This window comes from Mesoplodon bidens (assembly GCF_964165515.1).
Source record: "Mesoplodon bidens genome assembly, chromosome: 15".
Classification (NCBI taxonomy): domain Eukaryota; kingdom Metazoa; phylum Chordata; class Mammalia; order Artiodactyla; family Ziphiidae; genus Mesoplodon; species Mesoplodon bidens.
In genome coordinates this window covers 84554574-84576342 of record NC_138171.1, presented here as the reverse complement: position 1 = coordinate 84576342, position 21769 = coordinate 84554574, and the positions used below count along the sequence as shown (strand labels likewise).

The 21769-nt window shown below is 50.4% G+C and overlaps 1 protein-coding gene across 1 annotated transcript in view; it reads right to left on the bottom strand.

Annotated features, from left to right (window-relative positions):
* RADIL (Rap associating with DIL domain) overlaps positions 1-21769 on the bottom strand; it is a gene marked incomplete at its 5' end in the record, with an annotated part of 118792 nt that overhangs the window by 88176 nt on the left and 8847 nt on the right. Inside the window, 2 exon segments of the mRNA XM_081255972.1 lie at positions 3107-3267; positions 4874-4955. Of these exon segments, the coding sequence (XP_081112098.1) occupies positions 3107-3267; positions 4874-4955 (243 nt within the window).

The window sequence follows — 21769 nt, the reverse complement described above, 5'->3', positions numbered from 1 at the left end:
ATTCAAGGACCTACTGTATAGCACAGGGAACTATACTCAATATTTTGTAATAACCTATATTGGAAAAGAATCTGAAAAAGAATATATACATATACAAACACACATACATATACACATATATGTATGTATGTATAACTGAATCACTTTGCTGTGTACCTGTTAACTAACACAACATTGTAAATCAACTATACTTCAATTAAAAAAATAAAATAAAAATGGAAAAAATGAACTTAAAAATGCATACTCAATAGAATTCTAGCAAGCAGAAGAAAATACGGAAAATTAAATGTTTATTAATTCTATTCTATTCTCCTTTCATTAAAAAAAATAAGTGAAAAACCAACAAACCTAGGTGCTCCCTGAAGACCCTCTGGGTTCTGGCATTCTGGTTCAGGTCCAGGCTCTGAAGCCATAAGACCTGGGTTCGAATCCCAACCCTACCACAGAGGGACTAGGACCTTGAGCAAGTTACTTACCCTCCCTGGTCTCAGCTCCCTCAGCTGTGAAACAGGGAGGATACTGGCCACCTATCGGGGTCGCTGTGAGGACTAAGAGGGTCAGGACTCAGCACAGCGCATAACAGGAAGTGCTCATAAACGTTACTGTTTCCGTTATGACCTCCCCTTGAAGAGCAAATTACAGTCATCAATACATCTGACCAGCATGGTAGCCAGCCTCCAAAATGGTACCCAAGGAGCCCCACTTTCTGGTCCTCACACCTGTCTGCAGCCGCTCCCACAACAAATATGGCAAACATATGGAACCAATAGGAGTTTGCAGAAATGATGGTGTGTGGTTTCTAAGGCTAGATCATAAAAGATATCACAGCCTCTGCCTTGTTCTCTTGAATCACTAACTTTGGGGGGGGGGACGAGCCATGTGGCCAAGGGGAGGTCCACATGGGAAGGACTGAGCACCCCCAAGCATCCAGCACCGACATGCCAGGCCTGGGAGGGAGACACCTTGGAAGTGGCTTCTCCAGCCCAGGTCCAGCCTTCAGGTGACGGCAGCCCTGGGCAGCATCGCGACTACATCAGCAACCTTGAACCAGAAACACACATCTAAGCTCCCAAATTCCTGCCTCTCTGACGCTTTGAGAAAGAATCAGGGTTTACTGTTATCTGAAGCCTCTATGATTCAGGGTAATTTGTTACGCAGCAGTGGATAACTAGTACAAACTGTGATTCTGTCTAGCGACTGCAGCCTTCATTAAATTTGGCCGTGTTTCTATCTGATGCTGGGCTAACTGCAATAGAAATAAAAGGAATAACAACAGCTGATACAGACAGAGCACGTTCTATAATCAGAGCACCGTTCTAAGCTCTTTACGAGCATTAACTCTCCAATCCCACCTAGGAGGTAGGGACCGTACTTTCCATCCACCACGTCACAGATGAGGACACTAAAGGGCAGCACCGTCACACCACTGTACGTGGGCCCCAAACCCAACGACTGCTGTCCTTACAAGACAAAGGAGAGGGAGATGTGGACACAGAGACACACGGGGAGGAAGGCCTGTGAAGACAGAGGCAGAGGTTGGAGTGACGCTGCCACAAGCCAAGGGACCGTGGGAACCACCAGAAGCTGGAAGAGGCAGGGAAGGGTCCTCTCGTAGAGACATGGCCCTCCTGATACCCTGATCTCGGGCTTCTGGCCTCCTAAACTATGAGAGGCTAAGTTCCTGTTGTTTCAAGCCCCCCAGTGTGTTGTAATTCATTACAGCAACCAGGAGCCACAGAGAGGAAAGAATGGGGACAGGAGGGGGTGGGATACAGCAGAGTCACAGGGCTTCTGGGGGCAAGAGGGGCACTGGACATGGGGACCAGTGGTCACTGCAGCTGCTACAGTGGACCAGAGCGTCCCCTCACTTTATGGGGGCCCTGGAAACCTAGAATCAACACTGGCTTGGACACAACTATGTGACCTTGAGCAAGTCACGTTCCAGATTCAGTGTCATCCTCCACAGAACAGGGATTCTACAAGCTGCAACGTGGACGAGCCCCAGGACATCACGGTCAGTGAAAGAAGCCAGTCACAAAAGGCAGAAGCGTCTCAAGGGTCCATCAACAGATGAAGCGATAAACCATGTGTGGTCCATCCATACCGTGGAATATGATTCAGCCTTGAAAAGGAAGGCGATTCTGACGCCTGCTACAACATGGATGAAACCTGAGGACACTGTGCTCATGAAAGGATAAATATTATACGATTCCACTTACGTGGGGTACACAGAGCAGCCAAATTCATAGAGACAGAAAGTAGAAGGGTGGGTGCCAGGGGCTGGGGAAGGCAGATGGGGAGTTAGTGTTTAATGGGGACAGAGTTTCAATTTGGGAAGATGGAAAAGTTCTGGAGATGATGCTGGTGATAGATGCACAGCAGTGTGAATGTAGCTAACACTACTGAACTGTACACTTAAAATGGTTAAGATGGTAAACTTTATGTCATGTGCATTTATCACAATTTTTTTTTTTTGCGGTACGCGGGCCTCTCACTGTTGTGGCCTCTCCCGTTGCAGAGCACAGGCTCCGGACGCGCAGGCTCAGCGGCCATGGCTCACGGGCCCAGCCGCTCCATGGCATGTGGGATCCTCCTGGACCGGGGCACGAACCCGTGTCTCCTGCACCGGCAGGCGGACTCTCAACCACTGTGCCACCAGGGAAGCCCTATCACAATTTTAAAAAAATTAAAACCAAAACAAATCAAAATTAAAATCCAGGATTCTAATGCCCACATTGCAGAATTACTGGAAAGATGCAGAGGGACATCTGCAGAATGCCTGGAACCTAGGGGGTGCCCAGAAGGGGGAGATTATTATGACGATTATGAGGGTCCCTCACAATGACCCTGGGAGCGAGGGGCTTGTTCTTCCGGACTCGCAGAAGTGAGCAAACGAGGCAAATGAGGGTGAGGTGGTCCACCCACGTGGGACTCAACCCCGCTGGCCCAAGGCAAAGACAGCACAAGGCATTCCACCCAGGGCCCCTCCTGGCTCAGCCAAGCATGGCCCGAGGCATCCTGCCTCACCCCTCAGCCCACCGTGGGCCCCAGCCCTGGTCACCCCTGCAGGAACTTGTCCCCTTCCCATGAGCTAGGCAGCAGGCACCTGAGGTGGCTCTTCTTCCAGGAGATCGTGTGGAACACGGTGGACACCACGAAGAGCCCACAGAGGCCGAGGCCGTAGATCCAGGCAGAGATGGTCTCCCAGTCATCGTCCGACAGGAAGTAGAGGTTGGAGCTGCCGAGGATGCTGGGAATGATCCAGAGCTGGAAGCAGGGTGGGGAGAGGTGCTGCAGGGCCAGCCTTTGGAGTGGGGTCCAGGCAAATACAGAGCCCCTGAGCAACCCGAGCCTTTTCTCCAGACCTGCACTGTCCAACAGAACTTCCCATGATGGAGGGAAGGTTCTAGACCTGCACCATCCAGGAGAACTTCCTGTGATGGTGGGAAGGTTCTAGGCCTGCACTGTCCAACAGAAATTCTATGATGGAGGGAAGCCTCTAGACTCTGGACTGCCCAACAGAACTTCCTACAATGGTGGAAACATTCTAGATTTGCACTGTCCAGTATGGGAGCCACTAGGCACATGCAGCTACTGAGCATTTGAATTGTGACTTGTACCACTGAGGACTTGAAGTTTTCATTTTAATTGGTTTCAATTTCAATTCCAACAGCTACACGAGGCCAGAGGCTACCATATTGGACAGCGTAACTCTAGAGAATATCGTGGTAAAACAGGAAGCCAAGATCTCCTGTCTTCAAGAAGCATCTCTGGCCACTGCCCCCCAGCCCCTGGGTCCACTGATACCCCAGCCTCCCGGTCAGGGCACACCGCTTCATGCCTCTGTGCTGTTGCACCTGTGGTTCTCTCTGAAGAAGGCATCCCTCCCTACCATGTCTACCTGGAAAACTCCTCGCTCTTCGAATCCTGGTTTATCCATCGTTCCCTCTCAGAACTCTCCAAAGCACTGGGGGTACAGGATCCCTGCAAGGGTTTGCCCAATTTCGTGTGTTAGAAGCACTTTTTCTGGAGAGAGATTCTACAGCAGCCCCGGCCAACAGAACTATAACGTGGGTGGCGCAGGTAATTTTAGATTTTGTAGTCACCACATTTTGAAAAGGAAATTATTTATAGGTGAAATTAATTTTAATATTTTGCTTAGTCCCATATATCCAAAATATCATTTCAATGTGTAATTAATATGAAAAGTATTAAGAAGATACCTTACATTCTTTTCTTTCCATGCTAAGTCTTTAAAAGCTGGTGTGTATTTTATACTCACAGCACATGTCAATTCAGACAAGCTGCATTTCAGTTGTATGAGGCCAGTGGCTACCAAGCTGGACAGCGTAGGTTTAGAGCTTCATTAAATCCTCAAAGGGGCCCATGTGCCAAAGGGTTAAGGACCACTGCCCAGAGAAGCATTTCTTACACAAGGCTGGGGTGGGGGGAGACGGCAAGTATTCCAGGCAGAGGGAACAGCATGTGCAAAGGCACGGGGTCATGCCTTCTATTTCGGAAACAGCAGGTGGCTCAGGGCGCTGGAGCCTGGGGGCAAGATCATGGCAGTGGAAGGTGGGCCAACATAACACAAAGGCTAAGACCTATCTGGGAGCTTGCTACCGAGCCTGGATGCTGTACAAGGTACAAGGGAGCCACTGAAGGTTCTTAAAGTAAAAGAGAGGCACGCTCGGCGCCTCCGAGTTCCCCAAATGACCTTCCCTCGAGATCCCACACGCTCTTCCAAGGGCCATGGAAGACTTGAGAACAGGCCACTCGGGACATTGCCACGGAACGGAAACACAATCTCTCCAAGGGCAAAGAGGCTGCGTCCCCAGCCCCCCTCTTTAGCTCTCAGCCCGCCAAGACTCACAGCATGGGTGGCGCAGTTGGCAGCATGCTCATACTCCGTGGGCTGGTACCTCCTGTGGGCAGGGACTCGGTGGTTCATGAACCTGGAGGGAGACACACAATTCCCGGAAGCTTGGCTGGGAAGCCGGAAGCGGCCCGGGTCGCTGAATTCCCAGGAGGCCTGAGGACCTCAGCTCCTGCTGGTGGGAAGAGGGTCCTCCTCCCCTCCCCTCCCGTGCCCTTTCCCTCCTCCCCTACCCTCCCCCTCATCCTTCCCTCCCTCCCTCCCTCTCTCTTTCTATTACACTTTTTTTGGGACTATCCAACATTTTGTGCTTTAATCCCCAAAGTGGTGTTTGCTAAATATCGGGTTGCAGGGAATTCCCTGGTGGCCCAACGGTTAAGACTCGGTGCTTTCACTGCTGTGGTCTGGGTTCGATCCCTGGTCGGGGAAATAAGATCCCGCAAGCTGTGCGGCACAGCCGAAATAAATAAATAAATATTGGGTTGCAGCATCCTCTTCATTTCTTACTTTTAATTTTCTTTAAGCACAACATACAGTATAGCTCCCCAAGGTACAGCTGGATGGATTTCGACGTAGACACACGCCCACGTGACCACCACCAGAAGAGCCAGAGCCTCTTTTGCACACCCTAGAAAGCACCTTTGGTACTGAACCCAGGTCCGGCTGCTCGCCGCTCGAAAGCCAGTTCTCGAGAGACAAATGTCGGTAGGAAAGGAAAGGTTGCTTTATTTTGGAGACCGGCACTCAGCGGGAAGGGTGGACGTCTGTCCGAAGGCCGACTCCACCCCGCCCCTGACAATCAGGGGGCAAGAGCTTTTACAGACAGAGGGAGGGGGCTACATGCAGGAACAGCACAGTGAGCTCTGACCGTCGTCTTGAAACTGGTCATCAGTGGTCTGACCTGCGTCATCTCGATTATTTTAGGTACAGTTCACCGTCAGTTCCAGGGTCGGTTTGTTTCCATTTCTTTGGGCCAATTCTTGGAATTGTGGCAGCTTATGTCATGGCTACAGCCTGGTCATCATGTAGTCAACTTCTTCCACCTGGTGGGGTTTCAGTATCTATAAGACAGCTCCGAATATTACCTATAGCCCTTGAGAAGAAACTAAAGGTCCTTGACTTTGCTTAAGGACTGAACTCTTATTATTTGGTCTCCTTTGACTGTGTTCCTCTATTACTGCATTTTCTCACTTCTCTGATTAAACTTATTCTTTTTTTTTTTTTTTTTTTGCGGTACGCGGGCCTCTCACTGTTGTGGCCTCTCCCGTTGCGAAGCACAGGCTCCGGATGTGCAGGCTCAGTGGCCATGGCTCACGGGCCCAGACGCTCCGCGGCATGTGGGATCCTCCCGGACCGGGGCACGAACCCTTGTCCCCTGCATCGGCAGGCGGACTCTCAACCACTGCGCCACCAGGGAAGCCCTAAACTTATTCTTTGGCTAAATTTTTTCCACAGACAAAAGGCAGGCGGAGGACATGGGGTGGGGGGGCAAGGCCCATAGCGTCCTGCTCCATTTCACCTTTATACCCCTTCCCAGGGGCACTGCCCCCCAAGGACACCCCCCTCTGACACTGTCACCGTGGACTAGTTTTGCCTATTCTTGAACTCCCCGTCAGCGGGATCACACAGCACACACCCCCTGGGTCTGGCTCCTCGGGCTCAGCATGACTTCAGTCGGCCTCAGTAATTGGCTGTTTTCATTGCAGTAGAATATTCCACCCGGTGAGCGAACCACAAGTCATTTATCCCATGTACCGGAGGCGGACGTTCCAGCTTGGAGCTGTTATGGTAACTCTGCTATGAGCATGCATTGTAGTGAACATATGCATTCATTTCCGCTGGGCATAGATCCACACGTGGAATGGCCAGGTGACTCTATCTTGACAATGAACATCCCTTTTTTTCCTTAACTTTTTTTTTCTTTCTTGGCTGCACCGTGCAGCCTGAGGGATCTTTGTTCCTGGACCAGGGATCGAACCCATGCCCCTTGCAGTGGAAGCATGGAGTCCTAACCACTGGACCACCAGGGAAGTCCCAACAATAAGCATTCCTGATGCTGGTGTCTTGGAATCTTCCAAGCCCCATCCACTGCCTCCACCCCGTTCTCTCACCTGATCCTCACGGGAGCTCCTGGTACCTGCAGGCTACCATGGAGCCACAGAGCCACCACCATGCCGGGTTTACGGAGGGGAAGTTCCAGTGCGGAGTTAGGAAGTGACATCGCCCAGGTGGGATGGGACACGGCCACACCTGGCTGACCGAACTCTCTGCAGGGGTCTTCAGGTCAGGCTGGCGGTGGGGGAGATGAGATCTGCAAACACCTGGCTCTCGGGTGGCAGGCAGGACCACGCTGGCTCAGAGTCAGGTAAGTGAACAGTTTACCTTGGACTTTGCCAAGAATCATCCACCAGGTGGGGTTAAACTCCACTAAAACACCAAAAACCTTCCCCCACACCCCAGGAACCCAATTATTACTATAGAGACCCACACAAATGAGAAATGGGTGTATGGTTCAGAACAAAGGGCACAATGCAGTGCAGTGCACAAAGCATTTATTAAGTGCCTACTGTATGCTGTGTCCGTGCTAGGGGCCGTCCACTTAGCATTTCTTGAGTACCTTCTGTATGCTGGATCTATGCCAACAAAGCAAATACAATAACAACAAAAATAGGGTTATGGGTTGAATTGTGTCCTCCCAAAATTCCTATGCTGAAGTCCTCACCCCGAGGACCTGAGAATGTGGGACTTATTTGAAAAGAGTCGTTGCAGATGTAATTAGTTAAGATGAGGTCATACTGGGGGTGGGGGTGAGCCCCTAATCCAATATGACAGGTGTCCTTATAAGAAGAGGAGAGACACAGAATGAAGACAAAGGCAGAGACTGGAGTGATGCAGCTTCATGCCAAGGATGCTGGCAGCCACCAGAAGCGGGGAGGGAGGCCTGGAGCTGACTCTCCCTCAAGCCTCCAGAAGCAACCAACCCTGCAGACATCTTGACTTTGGACTTGCGGCCTCCAGAATGGAGAGAGACCAGATTTCCATTATTTTAAGCCGCTAACTGTGTGTTCGTTTGTTACCACAACCCCGGACACACTAACACAGGTACAGTGTTAGCTTTGATAGATTCTGCCCCAAAGCCCCCCAAAGAGGCAGTGCTAATTTACGCTCCCTCTACTAGGGCTGGGGGGCGGGGGTCTGAGGTCAACCGTGAAGGGGGTGCAATGGATGCCTTTCTCCCCAGCGGGAAACCAAGTCTCCTCCACCTGTTACTGGGCTGCCCTCTCCCCTGCTCCTTTAACAAACACCAACAAGCCACCCGTGGTGCCAGCCCCTCGGATCTGAGAGTGATGTCATGGTTGCCGTGGCGACCTGGATGGGCAGTTATTTATTTATTTCTGGGTTCCACAAAACTTTCCTTGTCTCTCACCCAGCACTGCAGCTATTGAATGAGAGAGAGAGAGAGAGAGAGAGAGAGGGACAGGGGTCGGGGGCCAGGGCCAGGGGCAAACGCCCAAGAAATAGAGTTCCCACAGCCCTCAAGAACGGAGAACTTTTTCTTTAACTCCTTGTAGCCGAATTTCTTTCTTCATAAACCTCTAGGCAGGCGTTTGAAGAGGACAATGAATTCACTGTTTATGTTTTGAATTTTCCTTTTAATTTATATTCAGTAAAATTTCCCTTTTTGCTACACATTTTTATGAGTTTTGCCAAATGGAGAGAGTTGTATAATTGCCACCATAATCAAGATAAATAAAAGGTCCATCACCCCCCAAGTTGCCCTCCTGCCCCCTGGTACCCTAACCCTCCAGCAGCCCAGTAACCACTGCTCTGTCCTCTGTCCCCATAGCTTTGCCTTTTCCAGAACATCATATAAACGGGATCATATAGAAGCTCCACGGACCTTTTTTTTAATGCCTAAAGAGAACTGACTGCATAAAATCAAGTGTATTCTTAGGTGAAAAGAAACTGTGCTTTGAAGGCCAAACAGGGACTTAGTTATTAGCTCTTGTTTTCTATGAGAAGAAAATGATGAACCCTCCTAACATTAGTATTCTTGGCTGTCATCTCAACCCTTCCAGGCTTCCCCCACCCCGCCCCGGCACAGGCTTTTGAGTTTGGCTTTTTTCGCTCAGCTTAATGCAGGTGAGATTCATCCATGCTGTTGCCTGGGTCAATGGTTCCTTCCTTTTTATCGTTGAGAACTATTCCATCATAAGGATGTGTAATGACTTGTTTATCCATTCCCCAGCAGAGGGACAAGGGAGTCATTCTGAACAGCTGAAATTCAGAGATAAAGTTTAGACTGGCTGTCAGCTAGGCAGCCTTCAAGACTGTGGGAAATTTCATAGAGTCGACATTTCTAGCAAGCTGCCACTGCTTCAACTAAAAGAGGGAAATGGGCCTTTGGCCTGCTTTCTGGAGAACAGAATCCCCGTTCTGTGGCCAACCCTTGCCACTCAGATAACCATGTGGCCACTGCATTTGATCGGGGTGGGGAGGGCAACTCCACGTGGAGGGCTCCCAAACTGAGCTCGCAGGGAGACAAGGACAGAGGTTGCCTTCCACCCTGAACTGGAGGGGGCAGGGCTTTGGAGCCAGGCACAGCTGGGTGGAAAGTCCCTGTATGATCACTTAGCTGCTGTGTGACATAGGGGAAATGCCTTAATGTCTCTGGGCTGCAACTTCCTTGTGTGTTAAAGGAGATAATATTACCTATCCTGCAGGTACCATGAAATGATATGGTTCAAGAGCCCATACGGGGACGTCTGACACACAGCGGTGCTCAGAGAATAAATGTTCTTTTCCCCTCTCCCTGGGGAGCTCCCCTAAGGAGCCCAGGCACCGGTTTCTTACTGGACCCATCCTGGTACTTCACAAAGAGCGCCCCATTAAAGCCCACAACATCCTTGCAAAGTAGTTACTATTATTCCAATCTGAAGAGAAGAGGTCAGACCAGCGTTTCTCAATCTTGGCCACACATTAAGAATCATCCGGGAAATGGATGGGTGGATAAACAAAACGCAGTCCAGCCATACAATAGAATATTATTCAGCCATCATACCTGCTACAACGAGGGTAAACCTCAAACACATGATGCTAAGTGGAAGAAGCCAGACACAGAAGGTTCCACATTGCATGGCCCCATTTATATGAAATATCCAGTCAGGCAGATCCATAGAGACAGACAGCAGATCAGTGGTTACCAAGGGCTGGGGGCAGGGGGGAGAAACTGTTTAATGGGTACGGGGGTTCCTTTTGGGGTGACGGAGATGTTGGTTGTACAGCACTGTCAATGTACTACTACATGCCACTGAATTGTTCACTTTTAAAAGGTTCATTTTATGTCGTGTCGATTTTACCTCGATTTTTTAAAAGCTAAGAAAACGAATCACCTGGGAAGCTTTTAAATATGCCAATGCCCAGGCTACAGCCCACACCAAAGAGACTGCAATCTCTGGGGCTGGAACCCAGGCATGGATATTTCTAAAGTTCCCAGGGTGGGACTTCCCTGGTGGTCCAGTGGCTAAGGCTCCGAGCTCCCAATGCAGGGGGCCCAGGTTCCATCCCTGGTCAGGGAACTAGATCCCGCATGCGGCAGCTGAGCGTCCGCACATGCTGCAACTAAAGGTCCCGTGTGCCAAAACTAAGACCCGGAACAGCCAAATAAAGAAATAAGTATTTAAAAATAAATAAAATTCCCAGGCTGAGAAGCATTGAGGTAGGTTCATTAAAAACCCAAGATGCTAAACTGGCCTGTGACTAAAAGTTACACAGACCTGGACAAAAACTAGTAACAGGAATTAACCCGAATGTTTAACAGGTGAGAGGTAAATGCAGAAAAAGAGGCCTGAAAAATAAAGGAGAGATGGGTGGATTTGGGGGTGCTGGGCACAGAGGACTTCCCTCATATTTTAACTTTCAGGATGAGGTAGAAGATAATTTGACCTGCATTGTTTGACTTTTTATGAGATTATATTCAAATTTTCCTTGCATGACTGAAAATGTCTTTAAACCTGTATAATGAAGAAAAAATGGGAAAAAAGAAAACGGAAAGAAAAAAGAAAAAAAAACTGTATAATGACATGGGAAATGTTTGCCATACAATACGAAGTGCGAAAGAGAGAAATCTGTAATCCATTATGATTATCATAAGGTCAAACTATGCTGTGGATGGAAGAAAACACCCATAAATGAAATACAGATTTGTGGTGAGGCAGGAGGATTCTTTTTTTTTTTTTTTAGTAGAATTCATTTTTGATGACATACTTCTTAAAAATTCTTTTAAGGGCGTTGACGGGAGATAAAGGTGGACAGCCTATCAGATCACAGTACCGTACCAAGGGCTGAATTTCTGGGAGAAGGAAGCTACACGGGAGAACGTCTTTGCTTTAGGAAATACATGCTGCCGTGTTTAAGGATGAAGTGTCCAGATGTCTGCAACTTATCCTCAAAAGGTTCAAAAAGAAGAGAAAGCAGCAAAGCCAACGTTGCAAAATGTTAACATCTGGCGACGAAGTGAATGACCGGCACCTAGGTGTTCACGGAACTTTTCTCGCAACCTTTCTAGGCTAGTTTGAAATTTTTCAAAATAAAATGTTGGGGGTGGAATTCTTTTCCTGTCATTATGCTAATGCTTTTACAATATAAAGACTTAATCGCACATGACTGTTGCCAGAAAAGGCAAGAAGGAAGGGGTGGGGGGCGCCCCAGAGACTTGATGGTCAGAGGCACTGAAGACCGGAGAGGAAGCTTCTGGAAGCCAGAAGGGCATCAGGAAAAGCTCGGTGGCCGGAAGGAGGAGGCATGTTTCGAGGCTGGGAGGGAACCCACGAGGCTGGAGTGGGAGCTGGGGAAGGGGCACGGGGTCACAAAGCAACACCAGTTCCTATATCCCAAGGTTCCAGCTTTCCAGAAGGGGCAGGGGACAGTCATCTCCCAGCACCCATCCTCCCCTCCTTCCCTGGGAACGCTGACCTTTAACTTGGCACACGGATGCCCAGAATAAAGGAAGTCGCCGGAGGAAAACATCTGGAGGTAGGCTGTCTTCCTACCATCACCCAAGTACAGTAGGACTGTCGAGCTTCCTGGCAGCAGGGGAACTTCAAGCTTAGGCCCATAACTCCCTGAAGACATCACTGATGTACCTTGGTTTTACAGATCCCACAATTTGAAATTTCTTAACTGATCATGAAAAGCAGAAAATAATATGACTTTATTTTCTACTTTTCATGATCAATTAAGCTTTTTCATCGACTCTCCCATTGCCCACAGGACAACAGCCATACTTTCCAATATGCTTCCAATTTATTGATGGTGCCACTAGATGTAGATGGATGGGTAGGTGGGGTACGTAAGTAGAGAGAAGGCAGGCAAATAGCTTTCTAGACAAATAAGTGGATAGTTGGATAGATGTCTGGATGGATGGATGGATGGATGGATGGAAGGAAGGAAGCAAGGAAGGATGGATGGATGGATGGATGGATCAGGGGTGGGGGATGTTGGGATGGATGGAAGGATGGGTGGAGGATGGAAGACTGGCGAGATGAGTGGAGGTGTCAGTCATTTGGGGTGCTATAACAAGATACCATAGATTGGGTGGCTTAAATAAGATACATTTATTTCTAAGAGTTCTGGAGACTCAGAAGTCCAAGATCAAGGTGCCAGCAGATTCAGTGTCTGGTGCAGACGGCCGCCTTGTTGCTATGTCCTCACAAAGTGGAAAGATAGCTCTGATGTCTCTTCCTCTTCCTGTAAGGGCACTAATCCCATCATGAGGGTCCCACCCTCATGACCTGATCTAACCCTAATTACTTCCCAAAGGCCCCACTTCCAAATACCACCACATTGGGGGTTGGGACTTCAACATACGGGTTTTAGGGAAACACAAACATTCTGTCCATAGCATGCCACCACTGGTCCCTCAAATTTAGGTACTTCTTGAATGTAAAATGCATTCATTCCATCCCAACAAGCCCAAAAGTCTCAACTCAATCCAGCATTACCTCTAAAGTCCAAAATTCAAAGTCTCATCTAAACATCATCTAAATCAGACATGCGTGAGACTCAAGGTACAATTTATTCTGAGGCAAAATGCCTCTCCAGCTGTGAGCCTGGGAAACCAAATAAATTATGTGCTTCCAAAATACAATGGTGGGACAGGCACAGGACAGATATACAGACACTCCCATTCTAAAAAAAAAAGAAAATATACCAAAAAGAAGGAAGGGGTGATGGGTCCCAATGAAGTCCAAAACGTAGCCAGGTAAGTTCCTTGAGATCTTAAGCCTCAAGAATAGTCCTCTTTGACCCGATGCCCTGCCCTCAAGGCCCCCTGGGGTGACAGCATAAGCTCCACAGCTCAGCAGGTCACCCCACCTCTGAGACACTGGTCAGGGCCCCACCCTTTGACACAGGAGCAGCCAGCCCCGCCCTGAGATCGAGAAACTGCCTTCATCATCATCCTTCCCTTTTCCAGGGAAACGGCACATGTGTGCAGCCCTCCTCTATTCCTTTGGTCCCGGCTGGGATGATCCCATTTCTGCTCCTGGCTTCAGAGGGAGGCTGATTTGGCCCATGGTCCGCATCAGCACTAATCTCCTTATGAACGGTTTGTGGGCCACACCCGTGATGTTCCCTTCTGAACACGTGCTCGTTTTTACACTGCAGATAGGCTGAGAATTCTCCAAATCTTTACATTCCGGTTCCTTTTTGCTTAACAATTCCTTCTTCGATTCATTTCTCTCCTCCCGCATCTCACTATAAGCAGCTGGGAGGACCAAGCCGCTCCATCAACACCGGGAAGCTTCTCAACGCATCATCCAATCCCACCACGTGCAAGTCTTACCTTCCCCATAACGTGAACACAACTCGGGCAAGTTCTCAGCTGCTCTATACCGAGAATATTCTCTCCATTGTCCAATAACATGCTCCTCATTTCCACCTGAGATCACACCACACTGGCCTTTACGGTCCATATTTCTGCCAACATTCTGTTACCGATTGTTACGAATTCTCCAAGAAGATGAAAGCTTTCTCTACCACTCTCCTCTTTTGCTGAGTCCACACCAGCATCACCTTTAAAAGTCCCTTCTCGGCTTTTTCTGGCACAAACTTCAAGACCCTCCCAGTCTACACTCCTTCAATCCCAGTTCCACTCCTTACCAGCCGTGTGTCCAGGGACAAGTTACTCAAGCTTTTTGGGCCTCAGTTTTCTTATCTGAGCAATGGGGATGTTATCAGCTTCCACCCAGGGGGATTCTAAAAGGATGAAATGGGTTAATCTGTGCACAGCACTCAGCACATGTTGATGCATGACCGAAATTGATGATTCTGTTACTATAAATCCTCCATCCTATTACTGAACCCATTTTACAGCCGAAAAAACTGAGGTCCTGAAAAATCAAATCACCTGCCTAACACATGACAGCTAGGAAAGGATGGAGCCAGGATTTCAGCCCGGGATTGTCCAAGCTTGAGACCTGGGCTCCAGGGAGGTAATAACACCTGCCTCACAAAGAAGACATGATGTGCGAAGTGCCCCCCACACAGTAGGCACTTGTACATGTTGATCCCTCTCTGCCTCCTCCATTACCTCTGGAAGAGATGCTGTGACATGTCTAAGTAAGGAAAGAAGAAGCTTTGCTTTAAAAATCAGGCCTCATCACTTCACACCCATTAGGGTGGCTATTATTTAAAAAGAAACAAACAGAAAACACATGTTGGTGAGGATGTGGAGAAGTGGGAAGCCCTGTGCACTGCTGACAGGAATGTAAAATGGTGCAGCGGCTGTGGAAAACAGTATGAAGGTTCCTCAAAAAACTGAACATAGAATGACCAGCAATTCCACTCCTGGTTCTACACCCCAAAAAGAACTGAAAGCAGAGATTTGAAGAGATACGTGACACCCATTTTCAGAGCAGCATTACTCACAGCAGCCAAAAGGTGGAAGTCACCCCAGTGTCCGCTGCCAGCTGAGCAGATAAACAGAATGTGGTTCATCCACACAATGGAATATGACTCAGCCTTCAAAAGAAATGCAATTCTGACACATACTATGACATGGATGAACCCTGAGGACATGATGCTGAGTGAAATAAGCCAGTCACAAAAAGACAAACACTGTAGGATTCCACTTGTACGAGGTCCTTGGAGGAGTTAGAGTCATAGAGACAGGAAGTAGCATGGCAGCTGCCAGGGGCTGGGGGAGGGGGAGGGGGTGTTAGTGTTTAATGGGGACAGAGCTTTAGTTTGGGAAAAAGAAAAAGTTCTGGAGATGATGGTGGTGATGGCTGCACAGCAGTGTGAATGCGCTTAATCCCACTGATTTGTACACTTAAAAATGGTTAAAAGGGTAAGTTTTATGTTATGTATAGTTTACAAAAAAAAAAGAAAAATTCAGGCCACAGGCAAAGCTATGTGCATACGAAGACCCTCCGTTAACACGCCAGCATAAAAGTGACACGAGCTGAGTCTCAGGTTGTGCCATCGTTACCCTCTCCCCAGAATCCTGCGCTGCCCAGGACAACAGCGACATCAGCACCTAGCAGGTTGGAGAAAGGGGCCAGAGCAAACGTTTCTGCACATAATAACCAGGGAGGGACTTCCCTGGTGGCGCAGTGGTTAACAATGCACCTGCCAATGCAGGGGTCACGGGTTCGAGCCCTGGTCGGGGAAGATCTCACATGCTGTGGAGCAACTAAGCCCGTGCGCCACAGCTATGGAGCCTGCACTCTAGAGCCCACGAGCCACAACTACTGAAGCCCGTGTACCTAGAGCCTGTGCTCCACAACAAGAGAAGCCACTGCAATGAGAAGCCCGCACACCACAACGAAGAGTAGCCCCCGCTCACTGCGACTAGAGAAAACCCGCACGCAGCAACGAAGACCCAACGCAGCCAAAAATGAATAAAAAAAAAAAGAATCACCGGGGAGATCTGAAAAATCCCAATGCCCAAGCCACATCCCTGACAATTAAAACAGAATCACGGTGTGGGGAGTGGTGTCCAGGAATTGGTATTTTTAAAACTTCCCATGTGATTCCACTGCACAGGCAAGCCGGAGAAGCAGTGGGCTGGGGGGAAGAGCCCAGCAGGGAGGGGAGGATGGGCCCCCCAGATGGTGCCAGGTGCTACACAACGGGAATGTCCCTGGACCCCAGGACCACAAAATGAACACCGGGCCCAGCAGGGGCAGCAAACGGGCTTCAACTCACACGGCAATTCTGGCCCACTGATAAGAGGCTGCCTGGAGTGCTGTGCTAAAAGGATTCTGCGAACGAATCTAGATGATGACTTAGCGATGTCTGCCACGGGCACCAGGCGGGCGAGAGGCAGCCATCCCTGGTGTGAGAGCTGCCCAAATGCTTTCACTCCCTCCTCCTCCCGGAGCCTCGCAAGGATGCTGTAAACTGAGCAGAGCCAAGATGCTGCCTGTCATTTTATACAGGGATTCAGAGAAGTGAAGCCACAAGTTAGAAGTGGTGCAGCTAAGATGGCAACCCAGACCTTGTGACTCCTTGTTGAGACCGTCCACTCACTTCCCCTTTCAGCCCTGTCCATGGTTCTGGTAGGAGAGGTTCTACCATCAGCCTTTCACATTATAGTGTAAAGTATCTGATCATCCTCTCCAGGATGGAGGACTGGCTGTGGGGCTGGAGGCAAAGGAAGAGGAGGGACAGAGCCCTTTCTCAGCTCCTGAAACCCACACCTCATTGGCCAGTGGTTGGAGCAGCCCTGGCCACAAGTTATCTGTGACCCCCGGTCCCCCTGAACCCTGGCTTTGTCAATCGCTCCCATGCTGGACAGTCCACACCAAGACTCCCAGATCCCAATGACCAAGGCAAAGCCCTGGCGGACCCAGAGCATAAACGCCTGCGCCAAGGCCAAGAACAGAAATGCCAGGCAGCTTCTGTATGGGCTAAAAGACCCTGTGTTCCAGGGGGATCTGCTTCCTTTGTTTCCTATCCCTGACTCACTCCCTTCAGTTTCTCCTCACCCCAGGAAAGCTCTCCCTGTGGCCCACGGTCATCACGCCTCTGGGCCTTCCACACATTGTTCCTTCTGCTTAAAAGCCCCTTTCCCTCTTCTCCAGGTGGTAAACTCCTATTCAGCCCTCAGAGTCCCGGTCAAAAGGCCCTTCCCCTGAAAATTCTTCCTTGATCCCTACCTTCACACCCCATCCAGACTGGGTTATAAACTGCCTTCTCTCACCTCAACGCCACTGCTTAAGTTGCCTGTTTGGAATCTCCTTCCCTCTTTTCTCTTCCTGGAGCATTCCTAGGCAGAGAGAGTGGCTCTCCCCTTTGGACTCCCACAGCTGCCTGTGCGACTCCTACTGTAGCACAATTATACATATTTGGGTGCTCTGGGTCTGCCTCGGCCCCGAGACCGCAAACCAGGGGACTGGCCCTGATTCCGCTTCATCTTCCTGGACCCAATGCAGAGCCTGCACACAACAGGTGATGCTCGGCAAACAACCTTATAATCAATCATCTCCGAGCACTTACGAAGTTGTTTAGACTCGAGGTAACAAGTTGGGAACAGTTCCAGTCTTTTAAAACCTTCAGAATTTGTGGAATACACAGACTCCAGAGACATGGGTTAATCCACCCAGGACCTTGGCCACTCAAGGTCACACGATTCCAGGGGCAGGGCCAGTTTGCTGCTTTAGAAAAGCAGGAGGTATGAATGGAAACCCCACTGGGGAGCCTGGGGAGAAGGGGGGAAATATTATTTCTTTTCTTTGTATTTCTGTGCTGCTTGACTGGCTACAATGTTCATTTACTACTTCAATAATTTTGTTAAAATCTAATAAAACAAAATGTTTTAAATATGCTGGTCTATGTCTGAAATCAATATTCGAGACCAGACGTTCTCCAACCTACAGCATTCGAGTTGCGAGAGGGGAGAGGCTGGTCCCAAAGAGAGTTCTGTAACCACCCAACTGCCCGTCCGGGGCAGGATGGACACAGTGCGGAGGGTCCCACACGGAACCAGACTGCAGAGGGAAGCAGCGAACGCCCTGCACTCAGAGACAAGGGGGCATCGCAGTCATGGCGCCAAACAGGACAGGCTCTCTGATTCCATTTATATAAACTTCAAGAACCAGCACCAGGAGTCTTAGAGGACAAAAGCCAGGACAGTGGCTACGCTTGGAAGCAGGGAGGCAGTGACCAGGGGGCGTGATGGGGCTCCTGGCAACTTGCGACACTGAGTGATTTGCTGGGGGTGCTGGTGCCAGGGGTGTGTTGTTCAGTTTTCCAGCCCGAATGGAAGGGCGCACACTTTCCTGTAGTTACACTTCGATAAAAGGTTAAAAGATGGAGTAGCCCCAGGCCCCTACCAGCCAGGTCTGGGAGGGGTCTGTAAAAAGGTGTGTTTCCTACACCACCCCCTGGGGCCTCTATGGGCGGCCCCGGGCAGGACCTAAGCTTGCTGACCACCTGCCCTGCCCCCACCACCTGGGCCTCCCTCCAAGCCCAGCGCGCCCCAGATGCTCCTCTGCCGTCCTGCTCCCCGGCTTGCGGTCTGGAGCAGCCAGGCCCAGGCTCAGAGCTTCTGCAATTTCTCCCTCCCCTTCTGGCCTGGGCCAGGCTGGGGTGCACAGCCCCCAGAGAGAAGCAGGCCTGCTCTCCCAAATGAGCCCAGGCTCAGGAAAACTGCTGCGGCCGCCCCTTCCGGGCTGGGCCAGTGCCTGGCAGTGGCAGCCCTGAATCCCCAGGACAGAGGACTGAAGAGATTTGTCCAGGAGACAAAGGCGGGGTCTGTCTGTCCCACAGAAGCAAGGGCAGCCCAGGGCAGAGCTGGCCCCGGGCCCTCTGAGCCTCTCCCTTTCTCCAGCGTGGTCCCGGGCTACTTCTTTGTGTCCGTTCATGAATTTCACAGCTCCTCCTGGACGGCAGACAGCGTCTTTGGCTCCGTCTTTGGGAAACAGAGTCGGGGAGAAACAGTCCATGGGCTGGGGCCAGCTCAGAATTGTTGTGAGATCAAAATCCCAGTGGGGAGACAGGAGGGGAACAGGAGGGGAAGCCGAGGAAGAAGGGGAAAGGGCCAGGGTCTCTGGCAGGTCGGGAGCACAGAGAACACGCGGCATTCCACGTGAACGGCGCCCCCTGGAGGTGCGTGCCTGGTGGTACTGACCCAACACAGCTGGGGCCAGACACCCCTGGCCCTGCACCCTCCCCAGGGCTCCCTGGGGAATCTCTTCCCCTCTGGTACAATGAGGGTCCACCCCATCCTCCCTGCCTCACCGGAAGCTCCCAGAAGATAACAGGATGAGGAGATGCCATGGGAACCCAGACCTTCTGAACCAGAAGCCCGGGGTGGGCCTCCATCTCCACAGTCTTTGTAACCAGGAGCTGATGCAAGCCTGGTGGTCAACCCACTGCCTCAGTGCTGTGAATGCCCATCCCCCTCCCCAGCGTGCAGACCCCAAGCCCGAGAGCTCTGACCTGGGGGATCTGTGCTGCCGCTGCAGGAGCCTGGGAGCTAGTGCTCCGAGGAATCAGCCTCCGCCAGTGACTCAGGGGAGAGCTGACGGATGCCCCCACTCCTCTGCCCTCAGCGGAGATGACTCCAAGCCGTGTCCCCCACCGTCTCCCAAGCAGAATTAATTAAGCTCCGAGCGCCTACAGTGCAACCCACTTCTTACAAACCCTTTAGCGGCTGCGTGCCCTTCCCTGTTCTCACTTCCGCACTCTCCGATTGCTGTATCTTGGGGTCAGCTCCCAGACACACCCCTCGTCCTTGCATCCTTGTCCCCGGGTCTGATTCTGGGGAAACCCACACAAAGGCAGATTCTCGGCAGCTAAGAGTAAAACCCCGAAGACACCAGCCACTAGTGCGCTCTGGGCAAGAAACAATATTGCTTCTGAATGATCCCAGGAGGCTTATCTGCACAGCACTTCACAGTTTGCAAGGCTCACTCACACCCGCTGGCTTCCACCTCCTCTGAAAGGGACAGGCCACTGCCCTGTCCACCCCCGATCCCCTAAACCAGGGGTGCCGTGGCCTCCCGGCCACATCTCATGTCTGCAGCTTTCCCCTCCCTTATGCCAGGATGGGGTTACAACCACCTTCCTCATCCTGCAGGGGCCACACCCAGAACACGCCTTCTAGGAGACATGCCCCGAACCTGAATCCACCAGGAGGAACTTTAAGAAACTCAGCAAATACCTCCCCTACCCACCCCCACCACTCCCAAGGGACCCTCAGCCTTTGGCTCGCTGTATGGAGCCCAAAGCAGCTCTAACTCCAGAGACGAGGGGGACCACCTGCCAACAGATGAGCCGTTCCATCCACCCGCTGGCACGACAGGGCACACTGGGATGGCGGATCCTCTCACAGGAAATCATTTTCTCCATGCTAGTACTATTCCCCGTGAAAGGAGGGGCCGCTCGAGGGCTCGTGGAACGTGCACGAGGCCTGGGAATGTCCCATCCCCACCGACACAGGGCCACACACAGCCTGGCATAGCCCAGCCCTGCCCATGGCCAAGCATCCAGGGTGCCATCACAGGGCAGGTTTGAGCCCAATTCAAAAGCAGAGGGCCCTGGGATCCCCCAAAGCTGGTTCCCAGCCCAACTCCATCTCCCGTGACCAGGATTCAGGGACCAACTCCTGAGCAAGGCAGCTGCCTTCAGGGAGAAACAGATTCCCCCCAGAGACCTACACCTTTCTGGAGCAAAATGCACACATGTGCACGCACACGCACCCACACGCACATACACTGTGCACACAACCCTGAAATACCATCCACACATCCTAAGAATATCTCCACTACGAACAGGGACTGATCCATTCCTTCCCCCAAGGCCTTTCTTTGTAAGACATGAACCCCTTGGTTTTGTCTTAGATAATAATGAAGACCGCACCACTTTGGTACACCAAGCGCAGAGGTGCTTCGTATGAGGATCTTTTTCCTTAAGAGCGGCTCCTGAAAATCACAAAACTGTCACCACTAATGAAATCACTGATTCAGACAAGGGTAACCAACAGATGCGGAGAAGGCTGGTGAGAGGCTGCTGAGCAACAAGGTGGTCAAACCCGGGGAACCCAGCATCGCTTTCTTGGCCCCAAGATCAACCTCAGCATCGCCAGAAGTGGGACAGTCAGATGTCTCCTGCCTCCTGGGGAGATGCGGTGCGAAGTTTCTTGCCTCTCTTGCCAAGATCGTCAACCTGAGTGTGATAAGTCTCTGCAGGTGTGCAGGGTACTCTGGCAGTCACTGGCCATGTGCGGCTAAGTCAATGGAAACTCACTAAAACTAAAGAATATGTACAGTTCAGTTCCTCAGCCACGCTAGCCACATATCAAGTGCTCGACAGCGCTAGGAAGTTTTGCCCATGTCGTCAGGTGTGATGGGCTCTGGTGGCTATGGAAGAATTAATCCTCACCAGTTAGAGACGTGGACTGACACATCCTCTGGGATTTGTCTTCAACTATCGGCAGAGAAAAAGCAAAGAGATGAAGCAAGTGTGGCAAAATGGTCATAACCGTTAATTAGAAATTGTTAGTCATTGTTAGGCTATGGGGTTATTACATTATACTAGTCTCTCTACTTTTTGAATGGAAGTTTTCATAACAGGAGGAATGCAATGTTTGCATGATCTCAAAACACTCCCCTCCCCACAATGCTCTCCATCACCAAAAGAAATGGTAACTTTACAGAGAGCAACATGGTGGATGCCAACTGAACCAAGGGTCAAGGTTAAAACACCACAATGACAGGACGGTCATCCTGCTGCCGGCAAGCAGCCATTGAAACAGTGATATGGCAACTGGTAAAGTCTGCAGGACACTTACTAAATAAGACTGCATCCATGCTAATGTTCCTTTATATTTTTGTTTCCTCTTACACTTAATAAATGACCTCCTTATGTCACCATTTTCTTTTT